The sequence below is a fragment of the Rhipicephalus sanguineus genome, chromosome 1, assembly GCF_013339695.2.
Source record: "Rhipicephalus sanguineus isolate Rsan-2018 chromosome 1, BIME_Rsan_1.4, whole genome shotgun sequence".
NCBI classification, from domain to species: Eukaryota; Metazoa; Arthropoda; class Arachnida; order Ixodida; family Ixodidae; genus Rhipicephalus; species Rhipicephalus sanguineus.
This window is the reverse complement of record NC_051176.1, coordinates 63,418,851-63,437,796: the sequence shown is the minus strand read 5'-3', so window position 1 is coordinate 63,437,796 and position 18,946 is coordinate 63,418,851. Positions and strand designations below refer to the sequence as shown.

General features: G+C 44.4%; 2 protein-coding genes across 6 annotated transcripts in view; one reads left to right on the top strand and one right to left on the bottom strand.

Annotated features, from left to right (window-relative positions):
• Window positions 1–4,090, bottom strand: part of LOC119392259 (heparan-alpha-glucosaminide N-acetyltransferase) — a gene marked incomplete in the record, with an annotated part of 52,646 nt that extends 48,556 nt beyond the window's left edge. Inside the window, 1 exon segment of the mRNA XM_037659674.2 lies at window positions 3,721–4,090. Coding sequence (XP_037515602.1) covers window positions 3,721–3,819 — 99 coding nt within the window.
• Window positions 4,091–4,330: 240 nt separating this feature from the next.
• LOC119392233 (uncharacterized) overlaps window positions 4,331–18,946 on the top strand; it is a 70,501-nt gene continuing 55,885 nt past the window's right edge. For all 5 annotated transcript variants that reach the window (XR_007415742.1, XM_049414536.1, XM_049414541.1 and 2 more), the window contains exons 1-3: window positions 4,331–4,440; window positions 11,659–11,863; window positions 16,608–16,773. Coding sequence is in view for 4 of the 5 variants with exons in the window: in XM_049414536.1 (XP_049270493.1) it covers window positions 11,690–11,863; window positions 16,608–16,773 (340 nt within the window). In the remaining variant the exon portion in view is untranslated. The remainder of the gene's footprint in view (window positions 4,441–11,658; window positions 11,864–16,607; window positions 16,774–18,946) is intronic.

The window sequence follows — 18,946 nt, the reverse complement described above, 5'->3', positions numbered from 1 at the left end:
GGTCACGTAGTCAATATCACACAACATTTAAAAGGACTGAGCATTGGGCGAGTTCGTACTCCATTACTACGAAAAACTGCGCAAAATAAACAGGGACAGGTAAGACACATGCACGCATGGCTAGTCTGCGCTTGTGCGTGTGTCTTACCTGTCCCTGTTTATTTTGCGCAGTTTTTTGTAGTAACACAACATTTGTCAAGAAATTCTAGGGTTTTCAAGGAAAGAAGCCATTTCCAGGACTTTTGAGGGCCTTAAAAATGTACTTTTCAATTTCAAGGGTTTCCTGCATGGACCTTGATATAGGACAACAGAGCATACACAGACATTATATATATATATATCTTTTTTTCCACATTGCACTACGCATGAACTAAATCTTGACAAAATAAATGCAACTGGCCCATTTCCTTGTTGATAAGTTTTGTTTGCACTGGGACATTCCTTGCAACCAGAACAAACATAGTTGGAGTTTTGCAGATGATAAGTAATAAGTAGATAGCTTCAATCTGTCACATGGAACAGGTTCAAAGTGAGATGGAGGGGATTAAATATATGAACGGAAGTGGCCAAGTTTCACAAGGCATTGGTACAGGCATGTGAGTGGAGAAAGTGATTTAGGCCTTATCAAGGAGATAATAAAACAATAGATAGGGCGTCCCCATGTAAAGAGCACAGCATCTTCTCCAGCAACATGGACAATACTAATCATGTGAAACAAGAGGCAGCCTATTGAGAAATGTTACACACAGGAATGGAAGCGCTCTCGCGAATGTAGGTTGTGTCTACAAAAATAATCTCCTCGATGCATTCCACTTCTTAAAGTAAAGTTAGCTTTTCTAACACTGAAATTTAAAATTTCTACCTGGATGCCAATTGACTTAAGTTGTCAGGTAACATGGGTAACACTGTGACGGCAAATTCAGAAAGCTTTTCATTCGCAAGTGATTTTTCCCATTTGATGACCCCAGTTTCGAATAATGTGCCTGTTATCAGGATTGGCCACAATTTACTTTCACAAACAATTCCTGTGTAAGAAGCTGTTTCCTTAAATACAGGTGTCGTGTTCATAAAACAATGTGATGTCAAAATCGTTCTTAAGAGCAAACTTAAACGTGGCTGCCACGTCCACACCTCAGAACCATTGATGTGGCCAGTACAGAAGTGAGCTCGTGTTGGCAGAGGCCAGGACTTGCTTAGTCACTCCATCCCAACGTCATTTCAAGTCCTAGAGTGTTGCAAGGTCACACCAGGATTCAAATATTATTGGGTTTTCTGTGTAATGTTCGCTATGGACTCTACTTGGTTAACTTTGCATATAGCGCATGCGTTAAAATGTGCATCTTACTTTTTGAAGGGAATGCTTTAAGTCTCAAGCTTTGCAAACACTTGGGCCAAAAACTGCACAAGAATTGCCGCTAGCAAGATAAAGTAAAATACACAAAAAAATTTAAGACAGAGTGCAGTGAGAAGCTCTACAGGAAAGTATGACTAACTACTCAGTCCTTTTTCTTAAAGAATATGTGATTTTTTACCATTGAGTAAATAATGAATTTCTGGGACTTACTGTAATATTTCACACAGCCAGTACAAACTGGAGGATGTACTGGGTCTTGTTGCAGAAGATGGTCACATGACTCACTCCTGCTTAATCATCTTAGCTGTTGCAGTGGGTTTCACAAGTAGCAGCATAGGAGGCAATCAAATAGGCAGCAGCGAGTGCTGAAATGCTGCTCCCCTGCGACCACATTCTGCAAGTTTCTGAACACCTGATGCAACACATTAACCTTATGGGAAAAGAAATGGAAACTGGCTGTACCTCCGTCATGCGGACACTTTCAGGCGTGCTGAACTGAACAGCTGTAGAATTCTATCACAGTTGGCAGCATTACACAGCAGCTGCAACTACCACTGACACAGCAGTTCGCTTCAACTGAGAGCGCTGAACCAAGTCAAGACATAACAACTGATAAGGTGGCAGTGTCCACATGTACAGCGAGCAAACCCCTGTCACATACAATGAGAACTTCAGTGCCGAGAAAGTGGTTTGTGTGGATGCAACCGGTGACCCAGACACTGGATTAAATCTGGGAAACAATGAAGTTGAACCACACACATGGCAAAATGGAGCATCGACATATTTTAAAACACGCGTGTACACAAAGAAACCAGTGGAGAATTATGTACTGTCTTCACAATTAAACTGGCTGTGATACTTTAAAAAGAAATAACAAAATTAAAACCAATCAGAAGCAACTTGTACCATAGAATAATTACTTTGTTATAACTTATTTGCAGAAAAATCTATAGAAAGCATCTTTGAGCATTTACAGATGGTTACAAATCACTTTCACATGACCTAAAACTGAGGGTGGCAAATGCTGTGTAAACAGCTGGTCAATTAAACTACAGCTACAATTTAACTTAACAGCAGTTGAAAGTGCTTGTGTGGCAGGGGCCTTTAATAGAAAATTACTTGGAACGCCCTGAGGCATGCCAGGTTTTATGTCTACGACCTTTGTTACACAAAACGAGTATATTATTGCTCTGTAGAGGAGAGGTGCGAATACCTTGGATAGTCAAGACTGTAATGCTTGGTGCAGTTGACTGTCACAGTATAATGGGATAAAGTTCCTTTTTTTTTAGAACTATGTGTATAGTGCACCATTTCCTTTGACTTTAGCAGATGCATTTACTTCTGCATGACATAGCAGCACATCACTGAAAAGATAGGTGTGCTGTCAGTTTAATTTAAATTTACTGAAAGTTATGCACTAAAACGCAATCAACCACGAATACTGCTGCAGTCCGAGGGTAAACACCTCCTTTTTGACATCTTGAACGAGCGTGATCCTCGTCTGACAAGATTCTGGAAAAGAGGCTGATTAAGCAAACAGACTGGCTTTGTACCAACTTGTAGCTGATGAAGATGTTTTGAAGGTGACGGATGACAGCAAAGTTTAGTGGAATGAAACGCATGTAAGTAGTTGGAGAACCCCAACTACACACAAACTGCATTACAACAGTGCAAACTCCTCAGCAAAAACAGTGCATCTCCTTATAGCGGGAACTGTGAGAAGGGGAAGTTTCATCATCACACTTGAGGGCAAATTCTAACCAAGAGAAAACGCGGAAAATAACCTCCGTTTGCAGTGTGTTGCTAGACAAATTCCAGGAAGAACTAAAAATGGACCCACTGTTTCATTCCACAATTTGGAGTTCTGAAGCTGACGGGAGTTGTTCCGAGCGCAGGTGCAGTGGGCGGTAACTGACAACGTGGGGAACCTCACAACAAGCATGAAACTAGAGATACGAAGAACATACAGAGGGACCCTGTTTATCTCAAGACCGCTATCACGGGCATGCAGAATCATGTGGTCCGCCGCGATTGATCTCGGATCGCAGTACCACGGACTGTGCTTCGTTCGCGATCCCTTCTCGATTAAGCGGTGTTCGGTCGTGAAGTTTCCAGACCCCTTGCAAATTCCTACGAATCGCACAAGAAAAAGAGCTCCTGAGATGCTCGGCATTTCGAAGATGCAAGTTTCAACGCCGCCGCCTGGAAAACAAGTGAAGCTGAGTGGGGTTTGGGCAAGTGCGGTCGGCTGAAACAGGGTCAGCCAGCGAGCAAATGAGCCATCGTCCGAGAAATGTCGACACTTATTTGTAGCGGTGCGAAAACAGCACACAAACGTCGACAGAAAATACGAGAGAGCAACTCACCCCGTAGCATTCCGACGTTTGCGCGTAGAGATCAAGAGGGAACGAGTAAGCAGAGTGTACGGTGACGCAGGCTTGGTTGACTTTCAGTTTGTCACACATAGTTGTTCAAGAAGCGCGCGGCCAGTCGGCTACTACGATGCACGGGCGGAGAGTGCGACGTGAAGTGGCTGAAAGAGTCGCGAAGCAGCGCATTCGCCTGATAACGGTGCGGGAGCTTTTCGGGCCACTGACTTAATCACTTAATCGCCAGATAAACGCCTGCCCAAGTCTGCAGCGTCGCGAACCTCCCCAAGGCAGCGCGCATGCAACTGTGACATTCGACCATATGATCTCCCAGCGCGTTCGGGAAGCGCGTCAAAAGTAAAATATGTGCCAGTGCGCGCGAAAAGTGTGACGGAAACCAGCCTGGCCGCAAAGGTGGTACGCAGCGCGGCACGCCACCAGGACGCCATACGCCGACGGCGCATTTGCAATAATTAATAAACATTGCTTTTTTTTCATAAGTTGAATTATTTATTGCAAGTGGTTCTGTACGAGATTAGTGTAGAATTGCGAATTGTCGTGACGTCATGGAGCCCAGATGCGCTTGATATCGCCGATCAACCGAATCAGCTCGGCTCAAAAAAACATTTTTCGCATGTGGCTATCTCGACTTTCGCCCGCAAAAATACGTCGTTGAGACAAAATAGCGATCGAGAAGGAACCGCTCTCGCCTTGGAAGTAAGTTAGTGGGTCGTTTTTTGTTATCTTGCATGGCAAAGGTCGTACTGCGGCGAGGCGTTTGATTTCCTGCCGTGCTCACACTTAACAACGACACCACAACGGTAAAGTTATGTGAGCATCACTGCAGGAATGCAGCATGTGTGTGTTGGGTTATATATATGTTTATAAATTGTTGATATTTCCACGTTCTAAGAGACGTGGTAGCTGTAGTTAATGACGGTTGCGGGCAATTGCAGGTGTGTGTTGACAGACCTGCAAGCATGGCTCCACCACGGTTGTGTGAAAGTGGTGTGAGAGCACGTGTGGCTATGGTCACCGATTTGTTTATTTTTACATTTCTTTGGACATGTGCGCCGACGCAGGTTCTGTCACTAGCAGTTCGTGTCTGCGTTGTATTATTATGACCAGGGACCTTCAAGTGCCATCGAAGGACTGCCGTGACTTCGGCTGACGACGAATGTTGTGCAACTGTGTTGTGTAAGCGTGAGCTGAACGTGCTTGTTTAGATAACGAACGCCTACCTTGTTGTTTTCATTTGCACTCAATCGAACGGCGCCAATTCTTGCTCCAAGGCGCTCAGCGCAGTGCGCCTTGTAATGAACACGTGTAAGCAGAATGATCTTAGATAACGAGCGCCGTATTTTTTATATTCATATGCGATACGTGGGTCGACGTAATGCCTAATTTTTTGTCTGCAGCTGAAATCGCTTGCATTGATTGCGTGCAGCCGTGTTATGCTTTTCTGCCTGCGCAAGAAAGAATGCGGTGACGGTGTATGTCGTTCCTGTCGGTGTCAGTGGAATGTTTTTATCGCGGCTACGTGGGATGGTAGATGTGTACTGGGCACCTCTTCTGAGTCCACTCAAAAGCGTTGTCCCACTATGGTATACCTTATAACCCATGTTCTCGCTTACAAGGGTTCAAAGGACATTGACAGTCATCTCTCAATGTCCTTTGATCCTGTGTTTGGGTCCACGCTTGGGTCAAGTTGAGAATAATTTCTGTTTAAGAATTCAAGACTGTCAGCAGCAATGAAGGATTGCCCTGTTTCCTTAGTGTTTTCTTCTGTAATTGGCAGGGATGGTAACGGTTCCGAGTAATTGTGTAATGACTCCAATGGCCTTGCCATGATTTCAAAGCTGATGACAAGACCACTGGCGCAAGTGTATTGCATGAGCCTACTCGAGTAAGGCCATGCTGGTGTATACAAACCTCGAAGGTTTATTATCAAATAAAGCAAAATAGCAGGTTTGAAAGGCCCCTTACAATGAGTGAACACTCACCAGATGGTGCATTACAATGGAACATGTTATTCGCTGGAAAATTTTCAGATTATGGGACCTGTTTTCCTCGCACTGCCACTGATGCGATTGGCTTACTTGGGTCACGTGACCTCTCACTGCTGTATCCCTTCCAAGCACTTTAGGTGTGCGTGCGTTGAATGCACAGTATGGCCGGACATCTAGCAGTACCACAGTCCCTAGGAGGGCTTCGTCACTTTTCTAAACTTGTCCTCCAGATGCCAGAAAGTACCTCAGCAGCAACGTAATGTAATCAGGAATCTTTCTTTTTTTCTTGCATTCCATGCAAGAAAAAACTTCAAATAACAATGATCAGTGTTGCTGCATAGAGTTGGCTGCAAGCAATTTGCCCCCTTGAAGAACACTCATTTTTGTAGTAACCTACGCCAAGTTTGCTGTACAAGCTCTCATGTGACAGGATACTTCACCTTTTTGGTTTATTCTGCTCAGCGTTATATTGAAAACGACGTACTACATACCCATCAAATTTGTTTGGCTCTCTATCTGTTTAACAGATCATGCATACATTTCGAGAAAGTGTGTCACGCACGAAAGAGAAATAGATTTATTGAATTACTAGCCGTTTACTGGTACACCTTGAAACAGTTGCGGCATGATTACTTGCAATGCGCACAGCTGAAATGGGGCTCATAGATTGTGCATGAAACTCTGGTAATAGACTTGGTATCAAACAGTGTTATTAATTGTACTTATTCCACAGAAATGGTACTGTCACTTTGTATTGCACCAAGCGTACCTGTATAATGCTGCTAAGTCGGGGAGAAATTGTCACAGCAAAAAATGTTATGCATGTTCACTGTCAATTACTATTTTTCTTGTGCCAGTTTGCATAGTTACGTAACATAAAAAGAAAACGTGAATTTCACGGCCCAAGTGTTTTTGTTTTTCCCTTTTCATCCAAATCTTGTAGCCTTTCACATACTCCAACTGATCAGATAAACATGTCGATTAAACAAAGACTGTTTCTGTTCATAATGTGTTTTAACTGAGAGCCCCAGGTCTATATACATACTGTTTTGGTTTAACATGTGCTTTGAAAATTGCCGGACTATGTAATTTGTGAGCAAAACCACATCAAGCAATTTACCGAGGAACCTTTAATATGAGTGGATGATGAAAAAAAAGTTGAAATTAAAGGAAGTGCAGAAACGCACCCCTGTTTACACGCTGGCATCGTCAACAAGAAAACAGTTTCTCAAAAGGCTTGTACACGTTACAGAAAGCAAGTAACCGATTACAATTACAATTACTTCCTTGAAAACATAATTGATTACAGCAATCAATTACAGCCCCAGAAAAGTAACTGAGCAACTACAGAAATGTAATTTCCTTCAAAATTTTATTGCCGTAACACAATAACATAAGTTTACTCAAACTACAACAAACTACCGTGGCTTGCATGGTAGAGAGTAGGCTGGAGGGCTTAGTGTGGCTTTTGTGATATAGTGTGGTACATTGTTAACTTTTAACAGTTGTTTTTCAAAGTTGTTGTCGCTGGTTCTTCCACGTTTTCTCGTTAAGAGGTCGGCTGCAACACTGAACACTCTCTCAATACATGCACTGAAGGGAAGAACGGTATTATAATGTAGGAACACCTTGCTCGTAGTTGCGCAGTGCTTCGATGCTATAGTGTCCATGTCCTCTATGGAGCGTCGCGCTTCGCTGTTGCTGGCACTCGGGTGAGGCGTTGCAGGTAAGGCCAAGGAAAATGGGAAAAAAATAGGCTCTGTAGGGACCCCCCCTCCACCGCTAACAGGACAGGGTGTCCATACAGAGCGTTCCCATATATTTCGGGACGAGAACTGCTGGGGAAGACTGGTTACAACTTTATTTTGGAAAAGAAAAGTAATTGATTACTGGTAATCAATTACAAGAAAATGTAATTGAATTACCCAGAATGTTGCAGTTTCAAAAAAGTAACCGATTTATTACATAATTACAAGCAAATGCAATTGATCACAAGTAATCGATTACTTGTAATGCATTACTTACAACTCTGCTCAGAACACAGTAAAACATCTTGAAATACACTGAGAGGTTGTGAATATTTAGGAGACAAGAAATAGGAAATAAAATTAATTATATAATAATAATTGCTGGGTTTAGCATCCCAAAACCACGACTATGATTGGGGCGTGAAGGGAGGGAGGGCGGAAATGCGAGGAGGCACCGAAGAGTTACGTCAGCGCCGGCGGCATTTCTTTTTCTTCATTTTTTTCTCTCTGGCGTCTCGGCGCAACCACGTGGCACCACTTCCAGTCGGCTTGCATGGTCGTCGTCGAGTGGAGCCCATCGCGCCGTGTATCGCGCGTGCTTGAAAACTGCGAGTCGGTTTGGTAATGTTGGGTGTGCACCTCGAACTGCCGTAGTGTTTTCACCGCTCTGCCAACCATGGACGCAAACCTGCGTGCGCGTTTGGAACGAATGACAGCTGATATGGGTTTCGACCCACACTCCGATACACCGCCTCGTCGCACTGCTCGCAGCTTGAATCGTATTCAACACGGCAAAGCTGCGTGCACCCTTCTCCCAGTGGCGGTACTTCGATGCTGTTTGCTCTTCGAATGCGGGCGCACAGCTAGTGCGGGCTGACAACAAAGAACTAAAGACTAGAAGAAAGGATCGTGGGGCAGCGGCCGGCGCGGACCCATCCCCCGGCTGTCTGCAGCTACCGTGAAATGCGAGCCTGCTCGTTGCGGTGGTCGCGGTTTCTCGGAACGTGAGAACCACGATATAGATATGAGGGACGCTGTAGTGGAGGGCTCCAGAAATTTTGACCACCTGGGGTTCTTCAATGTGCACCTAAGTCTAAGTGCACAGGCCACAAGCATTTTCGCCTCCATCGAAAATGCGGCCGGGATTCGATCCCGCCACCTGCGGAAATAAAATGACACCATTGTAATAAATACACATTTACCTGTGTCCACTGTTTTTCAAAACATGCCACCTCTCGCGTGAATCAAGTGCTGTCAGACACCATTTTAATGGCCTGTTTTTCTACAAATCCAGTGAGAAAATGACAACACATTCTCAAATAAACTGTTCCACTAGCCACCACGCCGATTTGCCCATACATTCGGCTGCTGTCATTCCAACCCAAGGACTAGATACGTGGCCTGTAAGTTGCAATTATTGAACACACGCCACTCTGATTATACATATCAACCAGCTGAACAGCATGCAAGGTGTGCAAGCAAGGTATGCTTCAATGAAGAGTCGAAGGACACAATCGAGCACTACTAATTCAACCATAACACTGACTGCACATTCAATAGACTGTAAAGCTAGCACAAATACTCAAGATTCGCCTAGTGTCCAAGTGAATGGCATCTTACACAAGTAACTGAGTGCATGCAACTATGTTTATAGTCTCAACCTTGCAAACACACACGTGACACAAAATGAGACAGATGAAGCCATGCAGAGAGCTTGCAAGCACGTGGCAACAATCATCGCACATTTCATTCACAGTTACGCCACTTACCACGCAGTCCATTCATAACCATCGATGACTCGAAATCACTTTTAATATCCTCTTGAAGAAAAACACACATATCTTTCAGTTTCGCCGAGCGTAACACGGCATTAAGGCAGAAAGATTAGTCTCTTCCCAACGCATCCTAGTAACACACAAGACAACCCAGATGCGAAATGGCCGTTGCCCTCCAAAGTGACCAGCATGCATCCTACCTTGGCAATACGCTGAAATTTTTCCACTGAGTCTAGCACATGTGCTCGTTACGAAGGGTAAAGCAGCAAATGATCATCATCATCTTAGTATCTGATGCATAATCGAAATTTCATATGGAGCCTAGTCAAGCATTAAAGAAATACATGGCGAATGAAAGGTTGGTGCCCTAATGGAATCATTTTCATCACTCTTATGCTCAAGTACTCCATGACTGAAATGTGTCAAGTTTTGAAATATCGTCTCCCCAGTAGGTTGAATGCATGGGTTGTTTTGAAACTGGGAAAAGGCATTGACAATCCTTTTCTAGTCCTGGTTTGGATTTTAGGTACCAGTAACATTTAGCAAGCCTCTTAGCGTTTATCTCATGCTATAATAGAGTGGCAGATATCATTGTTTATTTACATAAATGTTGATGTACCCTTTATTTTGATTGTTTAGGCGTTCTTGGTAGAGCCGTTCGTGCTTTGCTTCGCTGCCCGAGAAGGTTATCATGGCATGTATTTTTACATTATGATATACATTAAATGGTTGAAAAAGTAAATAGTGGAGTATTATTAGCATTGACATAATGACCCTGGTTATTTGTAGCCTTGTGCAGTTGTGTTTCCAAGTAGCTTCTGTCGTCAATACTGTTGACTTAAGTGTACGTGGGACAGACTTCAATATCTGCAGCTTTTTACGAGCTTGTGACATCTAAGCACAGTGGAGATGGTTTAGCAAAACAGCTTACTGCTACCAGTAATGCTAGAAAAGAATAAGCAGAAGCAAAAATAAAGTAGTCGCGTACTGGCATGCTGTGTCATACTGTATGCGATGGCAATGCGTGCACTAGGTTATGTATATTCACAGAATACTGCTCACAGTGTTGTCTACTCATACTCAAGAAGTGGCAGTCAACTCATTGAAGGCTGGAAAGGGAAAGCACCTGCCCAGGAAACCGCGTTTTATTTTCATGATAAAACTCATTCCACCATTTTGTTATAACGACAACTGATGCTGTGACATACAGGCATTAATAGCCTGTTGCTGGAATGCGCTTTCTGATGCTTAAGGGGGCTGCCCTGCAACACTTTTCCTAGTAATCATCGAATGGCTTCATTAAAGGAGTTTGTTGCCTCACGAATTGACTGCTGCAAACATTTTTAGAGTCTGTCAAGTACGAATGGAGTTACAGAGATTTGTCACACGCTTAAAGCGCTTTCTCTCCCCTTTCGTACCAGCGAGCGCGCTGAAAGCTACACAGGGAAGTGATGACAAGGGGGTAAGAAGCTATGTCCGTTCGTTCGTGACCTTGAGCACTTTCTTTTCTTTTTCTTTTTTTCAAACGCACGGCTTACGTTCAATGTGATCGCGAGTGCGCGCGGGGGTATGTTATGGCATCCTGCGGCAGCCGCGGTAACTGTGTAGCTCACGATGCTCAAATCAGCCAATGGCCATGGACTTTGAGTTTATGGCGCGGTCATTTGGGTTTATGGCATCATTTGTCAAGGTAAGAGCGAGAGTGATTTCAATCCAACTTTGACAAGTAATTGTAAATTCCTGGCCGTGCACTGCGCTGTAATGTTTGGTTCACTTGTTCTCAGGAGCCTCGATTACAGATTGGTAGCATTTTCTGACCATGTTGAAAAAGTGTTGCAGGCCCCCTTTAAATGCACCATTCAGCATATTTTATCATCTTCTCTAGCATTTTGTATGTGTTTAGCACCTAAATCAGTTATAATATGAACAAATACCAACTTGCCCATCAAGAAGTTCTCTTAATAAATGAAAGAGTTCACAAAGAACTGTAGAGGAAATTGTTGTGACCTCAGTGGACTTGGCACAACACCTAGGCTTACACATGAACAAGGGTTTATCGACAGGAGCAGGTACAAAGAAAGAGTGAACATAAGTTGGCTACCTTTTATACCGGCAGTAATCGCGATAATGATGACGTCAGTCCTGTCACACACGCACGTACTGTCGCCCACATGCGCACCGACGCAACAGAAATTTAACACGACTTTTATTGCAATTACCAGTTTTTTGTTTGTTTGTTTGTTTTTTTAATTGTGTCAGTAGAAAGCTCCCTGCACTGCTCAGATCCAAAAAATGAGCTAATAAAGCTCAATTTAGATGGAGCCCACTGTAACCTGACTTGTGAAAGTTTTCATGACTTTTTTTATTGCTTGTTTTGACCATGAAACGTACATCTAACCACAGGTGTCGAAGTTTCGTCCTTGACGGCCTGCAGATGCCCAGGCGCTTCACGGGCAAGCTTTTCCAGTTCCTGTTCCAACACTTGGAGTTGGGCACATTTGGCGAGCGGCTTCGCTGGCTTGACAGAGAATCCGGAATCTTCCAGCTGCTTTGGAAGCACGGCAATGGCTCATCTGTCACACCTGCGGAGGACTTTGCCCTGTTCCAGGTATCTTGTGCCTTCATTGTCATACTCATTGGTGTAGCAGGTGCATGTCATACACCTCTGAAGGCACGACACAATGGAGGTGTGTCGTGCCTTTAGGTCGCAGTTGTTTGTCACTGTACCATACTGGCATTGCAGGTTATAGCTGAATCAAAACACCTCGCAAGTCAATGCATTAGCATCAGTTTGCCAGGTGTCTTCTCTCCCTACAGTAGAAATAGTAGTGCTTTGTGTTTTTTTGCATGTTGTTGTATTTAGCTTGAAACTGTTAGCTGCACAGTTGAGTTATTCAACACTCATGTTAGCACAACAGTCATGTTGTATGCAATAGGTTTTGTGGCCACTGTCACAAATGTGTTTGGTGACATATCTGCTTTTTGTAGCGTTAGCTACACTGGCCTAGCTGAGCCAATTTCGCGTGGCTCCTCCAGAGCCGTGCTGTGCATGCGCGAGGATCAGTGATGTCACGCGCCGGAGCCGGCACCTCCCACGCAATCCGCCGCCGCCGGTCTGCGCTTTCCAGAGGAGTGACGTCGTAGCCGTGGCAGATGCATTGGCGCCGGCGTGCGCGCAGCTATTCGCCTTCACTGTGCAGTCGCCGTCTGACACTGCGCTGGAGCCGCTTGATAGCGCCTCTGACTGGCATTTGCCAGTGTGGTATAGCCATGGAGAAGGAGAGCGCAAATGCTGCTCAACGGCGCAGAAGAGCGAGGGAGCTGAACTCATCGGATCCCGAAGTAGTTGCCTGGCAAAATAAATATACATGTGCCACATAATACGTATACCGTGTGTGTGTCATTGGAGCAGCAGTAAGCATGACAATCAAGCTAATCCTAGGCAATCAGGAAAGCTAAGAATAATCGGCTGAACCTTTGCTAACACTATGTTATCCTGGCATAGCCGAGCTAAGCCACTGCAACTTTTCTTTTTGTAGGTATCACAGTGCCTATGTGCAGCCTTCCAGATGTCATCTGGAAGGCTGCAAAAAAAAAAACGTTTGTGTTGACACGTAGCTCAAGGAAAACGTGCTGTTTCAACAGCACATCCCATTTCTCAAATTCTAGGAGTAGTCCTGCACATCTTGTAAATGGGTAACTTGTTCTTAGGCTGGTATGTATGGCCTTGTGTTACTTACATTAATTATGCCATGACACGTCATCTTGTGGAAGCATGTTTATGCATTTGTATTTTTGTCGTCCGTCATGCTTTCTGTAGTCCTTCCAGTCTTGCCCCACTGGGACGTCTTCTTAGGCAGGCATTTGCTGTGTAGCGACACCACAGACCTGAGCTAATGGGGTGGGGTTCAACTCCCTCCCACACCTAGCAGTGCATCGCTAAGCCATATCTGGTGAAAGAGGGATGCTGGGGGTTGAGCCAATGCTCGGATATTGGACCTTTGACCTTTGAGGCCACCCGGTAAATGCAGCACTCCTCTTTGGCCCTTTCTTCACATACACAGCACCCCTGGGCTGACCCACCCAAGGGAAATCTACAGTCGCCTTTTCCTCTCTCTCTCTCTCTCTCTCTCTTCTCTCTCTCTCTCTCTCCCTCCTCCTCCCCCCCCCCCCCTCCTATATCTTTGTCTTGTACTATTACTTTTAATCTTTCCAGTATTCTTCTCTCTTCAGTTTACTTCAAAGTTTCCTCACAGCAAGGGTTAACCTTGTGTGGGTACCCAACCTTGGCTACACCATATTTTTTTGGTTATAGTGGCTATGCTACAGCTGGCGTCTGGCTTTCCTTCGCGTCTTGTAAGCATCCCCTCATTGGGCTTGGTGGTGGGCAGGTGGCATGGCTGCCGAAGAATCAACACATCTTAGAGGATCCCCGAACCCTTTCTCAACTGATCCCCCCACCCCCTGAAAAGGTGGTGCAGCGCTGTAAACCCTCAATTCCTCTTGAAAAAGAAAGACACCTTCCCCAAATACAGGTGGTGCCATGCAGTGCACTGAGCAGAAGAGTAATGGCAGCGAGGGAAACAAGACTCAGGAGGGAGGAGAAATAGCATCCCCACCGGTCTTCCTGCTCTTCTCCCTCAGTGTTACATTGTTTGTTCTGGGGTGTAGTAAAAGCTTGTTCATTCAGACTTGTTCTCTAGTCCTAGCAAGCAAGCATATGCATTGTTTAATGGCAGCAAGCTCTCGTTATTTTGGTCATATTTGGCCGCAACCCGATTAATTCGGACAATCTTCGAAGTGCCCAAGCGGGACGGAGCCAAAACGGCATTCGCAAACAACTGAAACGAGGCGCCGCAGTCCACAGTTGCCATCATCATCAGAGCAAACCAACCATGGTAATGACAGGAACTTCAGAACACTTCATTAGGCTTCATACCTGTTTGCTTTTACCACCACCTTGGCCGTGGGGTTCCAGAAAGGTGGGGTCGCCATCCACAACAGCGTTGTTGGCGACGAAGTATTCGGCGGCTGTGTACAAAGCTTGTTTTGTTTTTACTTGATGCACGTGAAACTGCTTGGGCACTATCTATGATCGCGTCAATAGCAGCTGCGGTATCGTCCGCAGTGGCTGCGACAAGAACTGGTTTCGTTTGTCCTGTCGGGGAAAAGATCCCCGTTTTGTTTTTACTTGATGCACGTAAACTAGGGGTGTGAATATCTTGGAATACGAATATCCACGAATATATCGAATATCGATCGCGTCATTAAAGCCTAGCAGCTGCAGGTATACACGTCACGCAGTGGCACTGCGACATGAAGAAAATGAACATGATGTTTCGACCCCCCCTTTGTCCTGTCGGGCCAGAAAAGGTGGTCCCCGTGGGTGTCCAGTCCCGCCAAGGAGGCGTGGGGGGGTGCACGCGCCCACTACATTCGCAGGCAGAATCGTGTGGTACTTACGTATTGGTGTCAAGTGTTATTTTATCTGCAATCCGAATTTTTCCGAAGTATCCATCGAATCGATTTTCGAATCGAAACGAATATTTCGAATGATTTCGAGAATATTCGAAACTTTCGATATTCGTGTGAATACCCCTTATGGCATGCAAAAGCCAAAAGAATGCAGGTACAATGAAGTGGTGATCAGTGTGAGTGCATATTCTGCCACTGCTGCTCCCACCAAAGCCTTATGCATTGCTCAGTGCTGAAGACACTGCTCTCTACTCAGTCCAGTGAACATGGAATGTCTAAGCCCATCGCAAGCCTGCCACGAAGGCAAAAGAGCTCCTCTTCAAAATGAAAGCAGCAAGGCAGCAACCCAGATTATGCCACCCTTGTTTGCGGTGACCTCATTTTTTACCTTGCAGCATCACATGCTGGCATTATGTGTGAAAAATTGAGCAAGATCCATTACACTGTCTTAAATTTTGGTCACCATTATGCATTGGTTCAACAGAAGTCTTGCAAGTCAGTTTTATTACAGAACACCCACATAATTTTATGGAGTTGGTAGTGGTGCAGCAAATAACTGTGAGTAGCTTGAAAAAAAAAAAAACTCTTGGCTAGTTAAAAACATTCTGCGGCAGTACACTGACTGAAAAAGCTTTTGTTTGCAGTAAAAGCTCCTGTTAGTTCCGGTTGCTCTTGTTTAGAATTTATTCCTTTCTTCCGCAAGTTCAGAATAGCTTCTTTTGACTCCGGAATCATGAGGAATGAGCTCAGTGATAACTCTTGCAAGTGGTGACATCATTTTTCTCACTGATCAAAATCACCAACAAGAACTAGCCTTATCAGTGACATCCGTTTTCTGTATGATTGAGGTCACTTGCAAGGTTAGTGGGAAGTTGTTGCGTTTTTACCACTGCCTCTGTGGCTGCTTGTCACTTGCCACATGGCAACAACGATAACACCAAGTAGGGGGCTGATGCAAGAGGTTAACGGAGCCAAATGTGGAACTGTACTGCTGTGTAGAGTGCACAACACCAGAAATACAATGCGGTAGAATGCCTGTGTGCTCTCCTTCTCCACCACTCTAGCGGCAGTGAGCGCACGGTATGCTGTCTTTCCTGTCAATGTCCGTTTCCTTCCTCAGCATCCGCTTTCATCAACCTTTAAATGTTGCTCCTACAGCACAAGTACTGACAGTTGGGAGAGTGTGCACTGAGTCACCATTGGCTGCGTAGTGCAAACATGGACGAGAAAGAAAAGGACATCACGAGCACAAGCTCATAACTGGTTTATTAGAAAAGGCACATGTATCTGCCTTAACGCAGACGCACCCTGGTGATGGACTTGAACTTCAACTATGCTGAAACCACCACCAACAGCAAAAGAAAAAGCACCAAGATATAAAGAAGACACCTACATCACGCCAACAGTAACACCTGTGCATCTAGTCTTTTTTAATGAACCAGCCGTGAACTTGCACTCGTGATGTCTTTTTTTTTCCTTCTTGTCCATGTTTGTGCTGCGCAGCCATTACAATTCTATGGCACCCCAGCCACTGAAAAATGGCGCTGCTCAGCTATGAAAGTTGCTCTCCGGTTCACAATTAAAAAAAACATATTTTAAGAAGCCAAATGTAACTGAAAGATCCAACCTTTGGCACCAACATAAAGTTCAGTTTATTGCAAACTTCGTTGTATTAATATTGCGGATAAGTGTTCTCCATTATATCGTGGTTAAAGGTAGATGGTCTTCTGTTACTTGTAGTTATGAAAAATGCAAGGAACTCTATGTGGTGGAAATTATCTGGAGCCCTCCACTATGGCATCTCTCAAGCTGCTTTGGAACCACATGAAACCGAAAAAGCCCTTGCTGTTTAAAATGTTGTAATTTGATGCTTTCAGGCCTGGCACGAGCTGAAGGTGCGAAGAAAACCATGTGGTGGAACAGAGGCAAAGCAGCGGTTCCGGGCTGCCACCGCGAAAATGCGTCTGGAAATGGTGAAAAACTGGCAAGGCATCTTTCCCGAAAAAAACTTCCAGTTCCGGCGGTTTCCAAAGGCTGACTTAGGTATTGTTTTAGGAATTATCGTTTCAACCATTTCATTTCGCACCTGTGAGTTTTCCTGTTTTTGTGGGAGGTTGCATGAATTTTCAGCACATTGCCGTGCTGACATGAAAAAAAAAAACTCATATGTATGAAACTTCTTTCAATCAAACTTGACCCAGAAGAACCGTATTTACTCAAATCTAAGCCGACATTTTTTTTTTTTTTCTTCGAAAAAACAATGTGCAAAGGGGGGGGGGGGGCTTAGATTCGAGTACCAAGGTTACGTTTTTTTGTTTTGTTTTGTTTTTTTCTGGCCTTGTGAATTTTGGGGTTGGCCTACAATCAAGGGCGGCCTAGATTCGAGTAAATATGGTAATTTTTTTTCAAATTTCCCTGGCACATCATTCTGATAATCAAAGCTTGGGCTTGTGATTGTGACAGTTGCAAACACATGCCAGTGCATATTAGACTACATAGTACTCCCCCCTATTACGTGCTTAGAGGGATACTAAAGGCAAATAACAACTTGTCAGAGTGAAAGCTCAATGTATGACGTCTAAAACGGCAATAATATGAACAGCAGTGCCCTACTTACCGAGAAATTAAGCTAAATGTATCACACGATGAGAGCCACGAGCGGCAAATTTTCAAAATGATCCCGATGACGTATGAGAGTCTGCCTACAATTAATCACTAGTAATCAAACTAGCTGCAATAAAAAAAAACTTCTGTGCATCAAGAGACGTAATAAAATGCTGTTTGTTCGTTTCTGTTTGATTCATGGAAAAAAGAATTTCTTTGGCGTTGCCATGGGGAATGGCGCAGGTGGTTCAAAGGTTCCGTTTTCACCGAACTGCGCTTCGCCCGGCGCCCTGCTTCGATCACGCGGTCGCGTCTCAGTGGTATTTCGGTATCGCGTACTGCCGCGTGTGTTTTGCGCACTCGTGAAAGTCGCGCTGATAGAAAGTTCGACAAAATGCCGCATGCATGTGATGTTGCTGGATGCCCGAATGGTGCATGCCGCCAGTACACGCCGCCGCACCGTAAAGGCGGGCAACGTTGGGCACGGCAGCAGTGACGTGTGAAAGACTGATTTCAGGCGGGTGATTTGAAGTGCGCTAACGCGATGCAGACCACTAAAACATGATTTTATTTCAAAATAAGCACTTCCTTGGCACAAAAGTAGCACTACGAGGTTTCTGGACTGCTATTTCAACAATCAACGTCGACTTAATATTTGCCTTTAGTGTCATTTAACGCAAGTGGCATTTAATAGTGTACCACCTGAATGTTAGCATAGAAGACCCTTGTGGTGCTGTAAAGGGAGTGTCGCTTCATGCTGCATGTGCCGTGGTGTTCTCTATTGGTGCTACTCTGTAAGACGCATTGTTGTAAAATGTATTTAAGTTTTGGGTTTTATCATTGCACTGCTCAGCAAAGTGATGCACACTTCCCTCATTATGTGCTTCCTTTCTTCATTGTCTTTTTTCTCAACTGTGTATGGACTGGCAAAATTCTCTCTCTCTATATATATGTGCTGAGGGTCCCTTTCATAGCAGCAACAGAGCATGCATTAGTTGGATTTTTTACCACAGAGGTAAAGAATACAACCAGTGCATGCTCTATGCAATACATATTCTCAATAGTAGCACTATCGCTCTCGTGTTCATTTTTGCAATAAGTGATGGTTTTCAGCCAACACAAATCAAGTGTACAGTTGCCCAAATCTTTACTATCGTTCACGAGCGGCAATTTTTTCTATGTATCTTGGCAATATGACTGAATTAAGTTCCAGAAAGGGTGAGTGCAAGTGCATGCCCACAGAAAAATGTTTAGCTACTTCGTTCAATCATATGGCGCCGACACACAAAAATGTTGCCACTGGGCACCATAGTTAAAGATTTGGCCGGCTGTGCGTGGCGCACAAGCAAGTGTGTCTCGGTTCTAGTAATGCTCAGTGTAATTTTAGTGCATTGTAGAGACCTAACGGCTCTACAATGCACCTTGCATCGTGTGACATGGAAATCGTACATGGCAAAAGGAATGATGATGCCTACCACGGTTTAAAAAAGGAAAAAAAAATGGATGACTGTGCTCATGTTGTCCCTTGTTGCTTGTCTCAGTCCTTTTGCAAGGTTGACCGTTAATCTAAGAAGAGGAAATTCACAACCACTCGTTGTAGCACAAAGCCCAA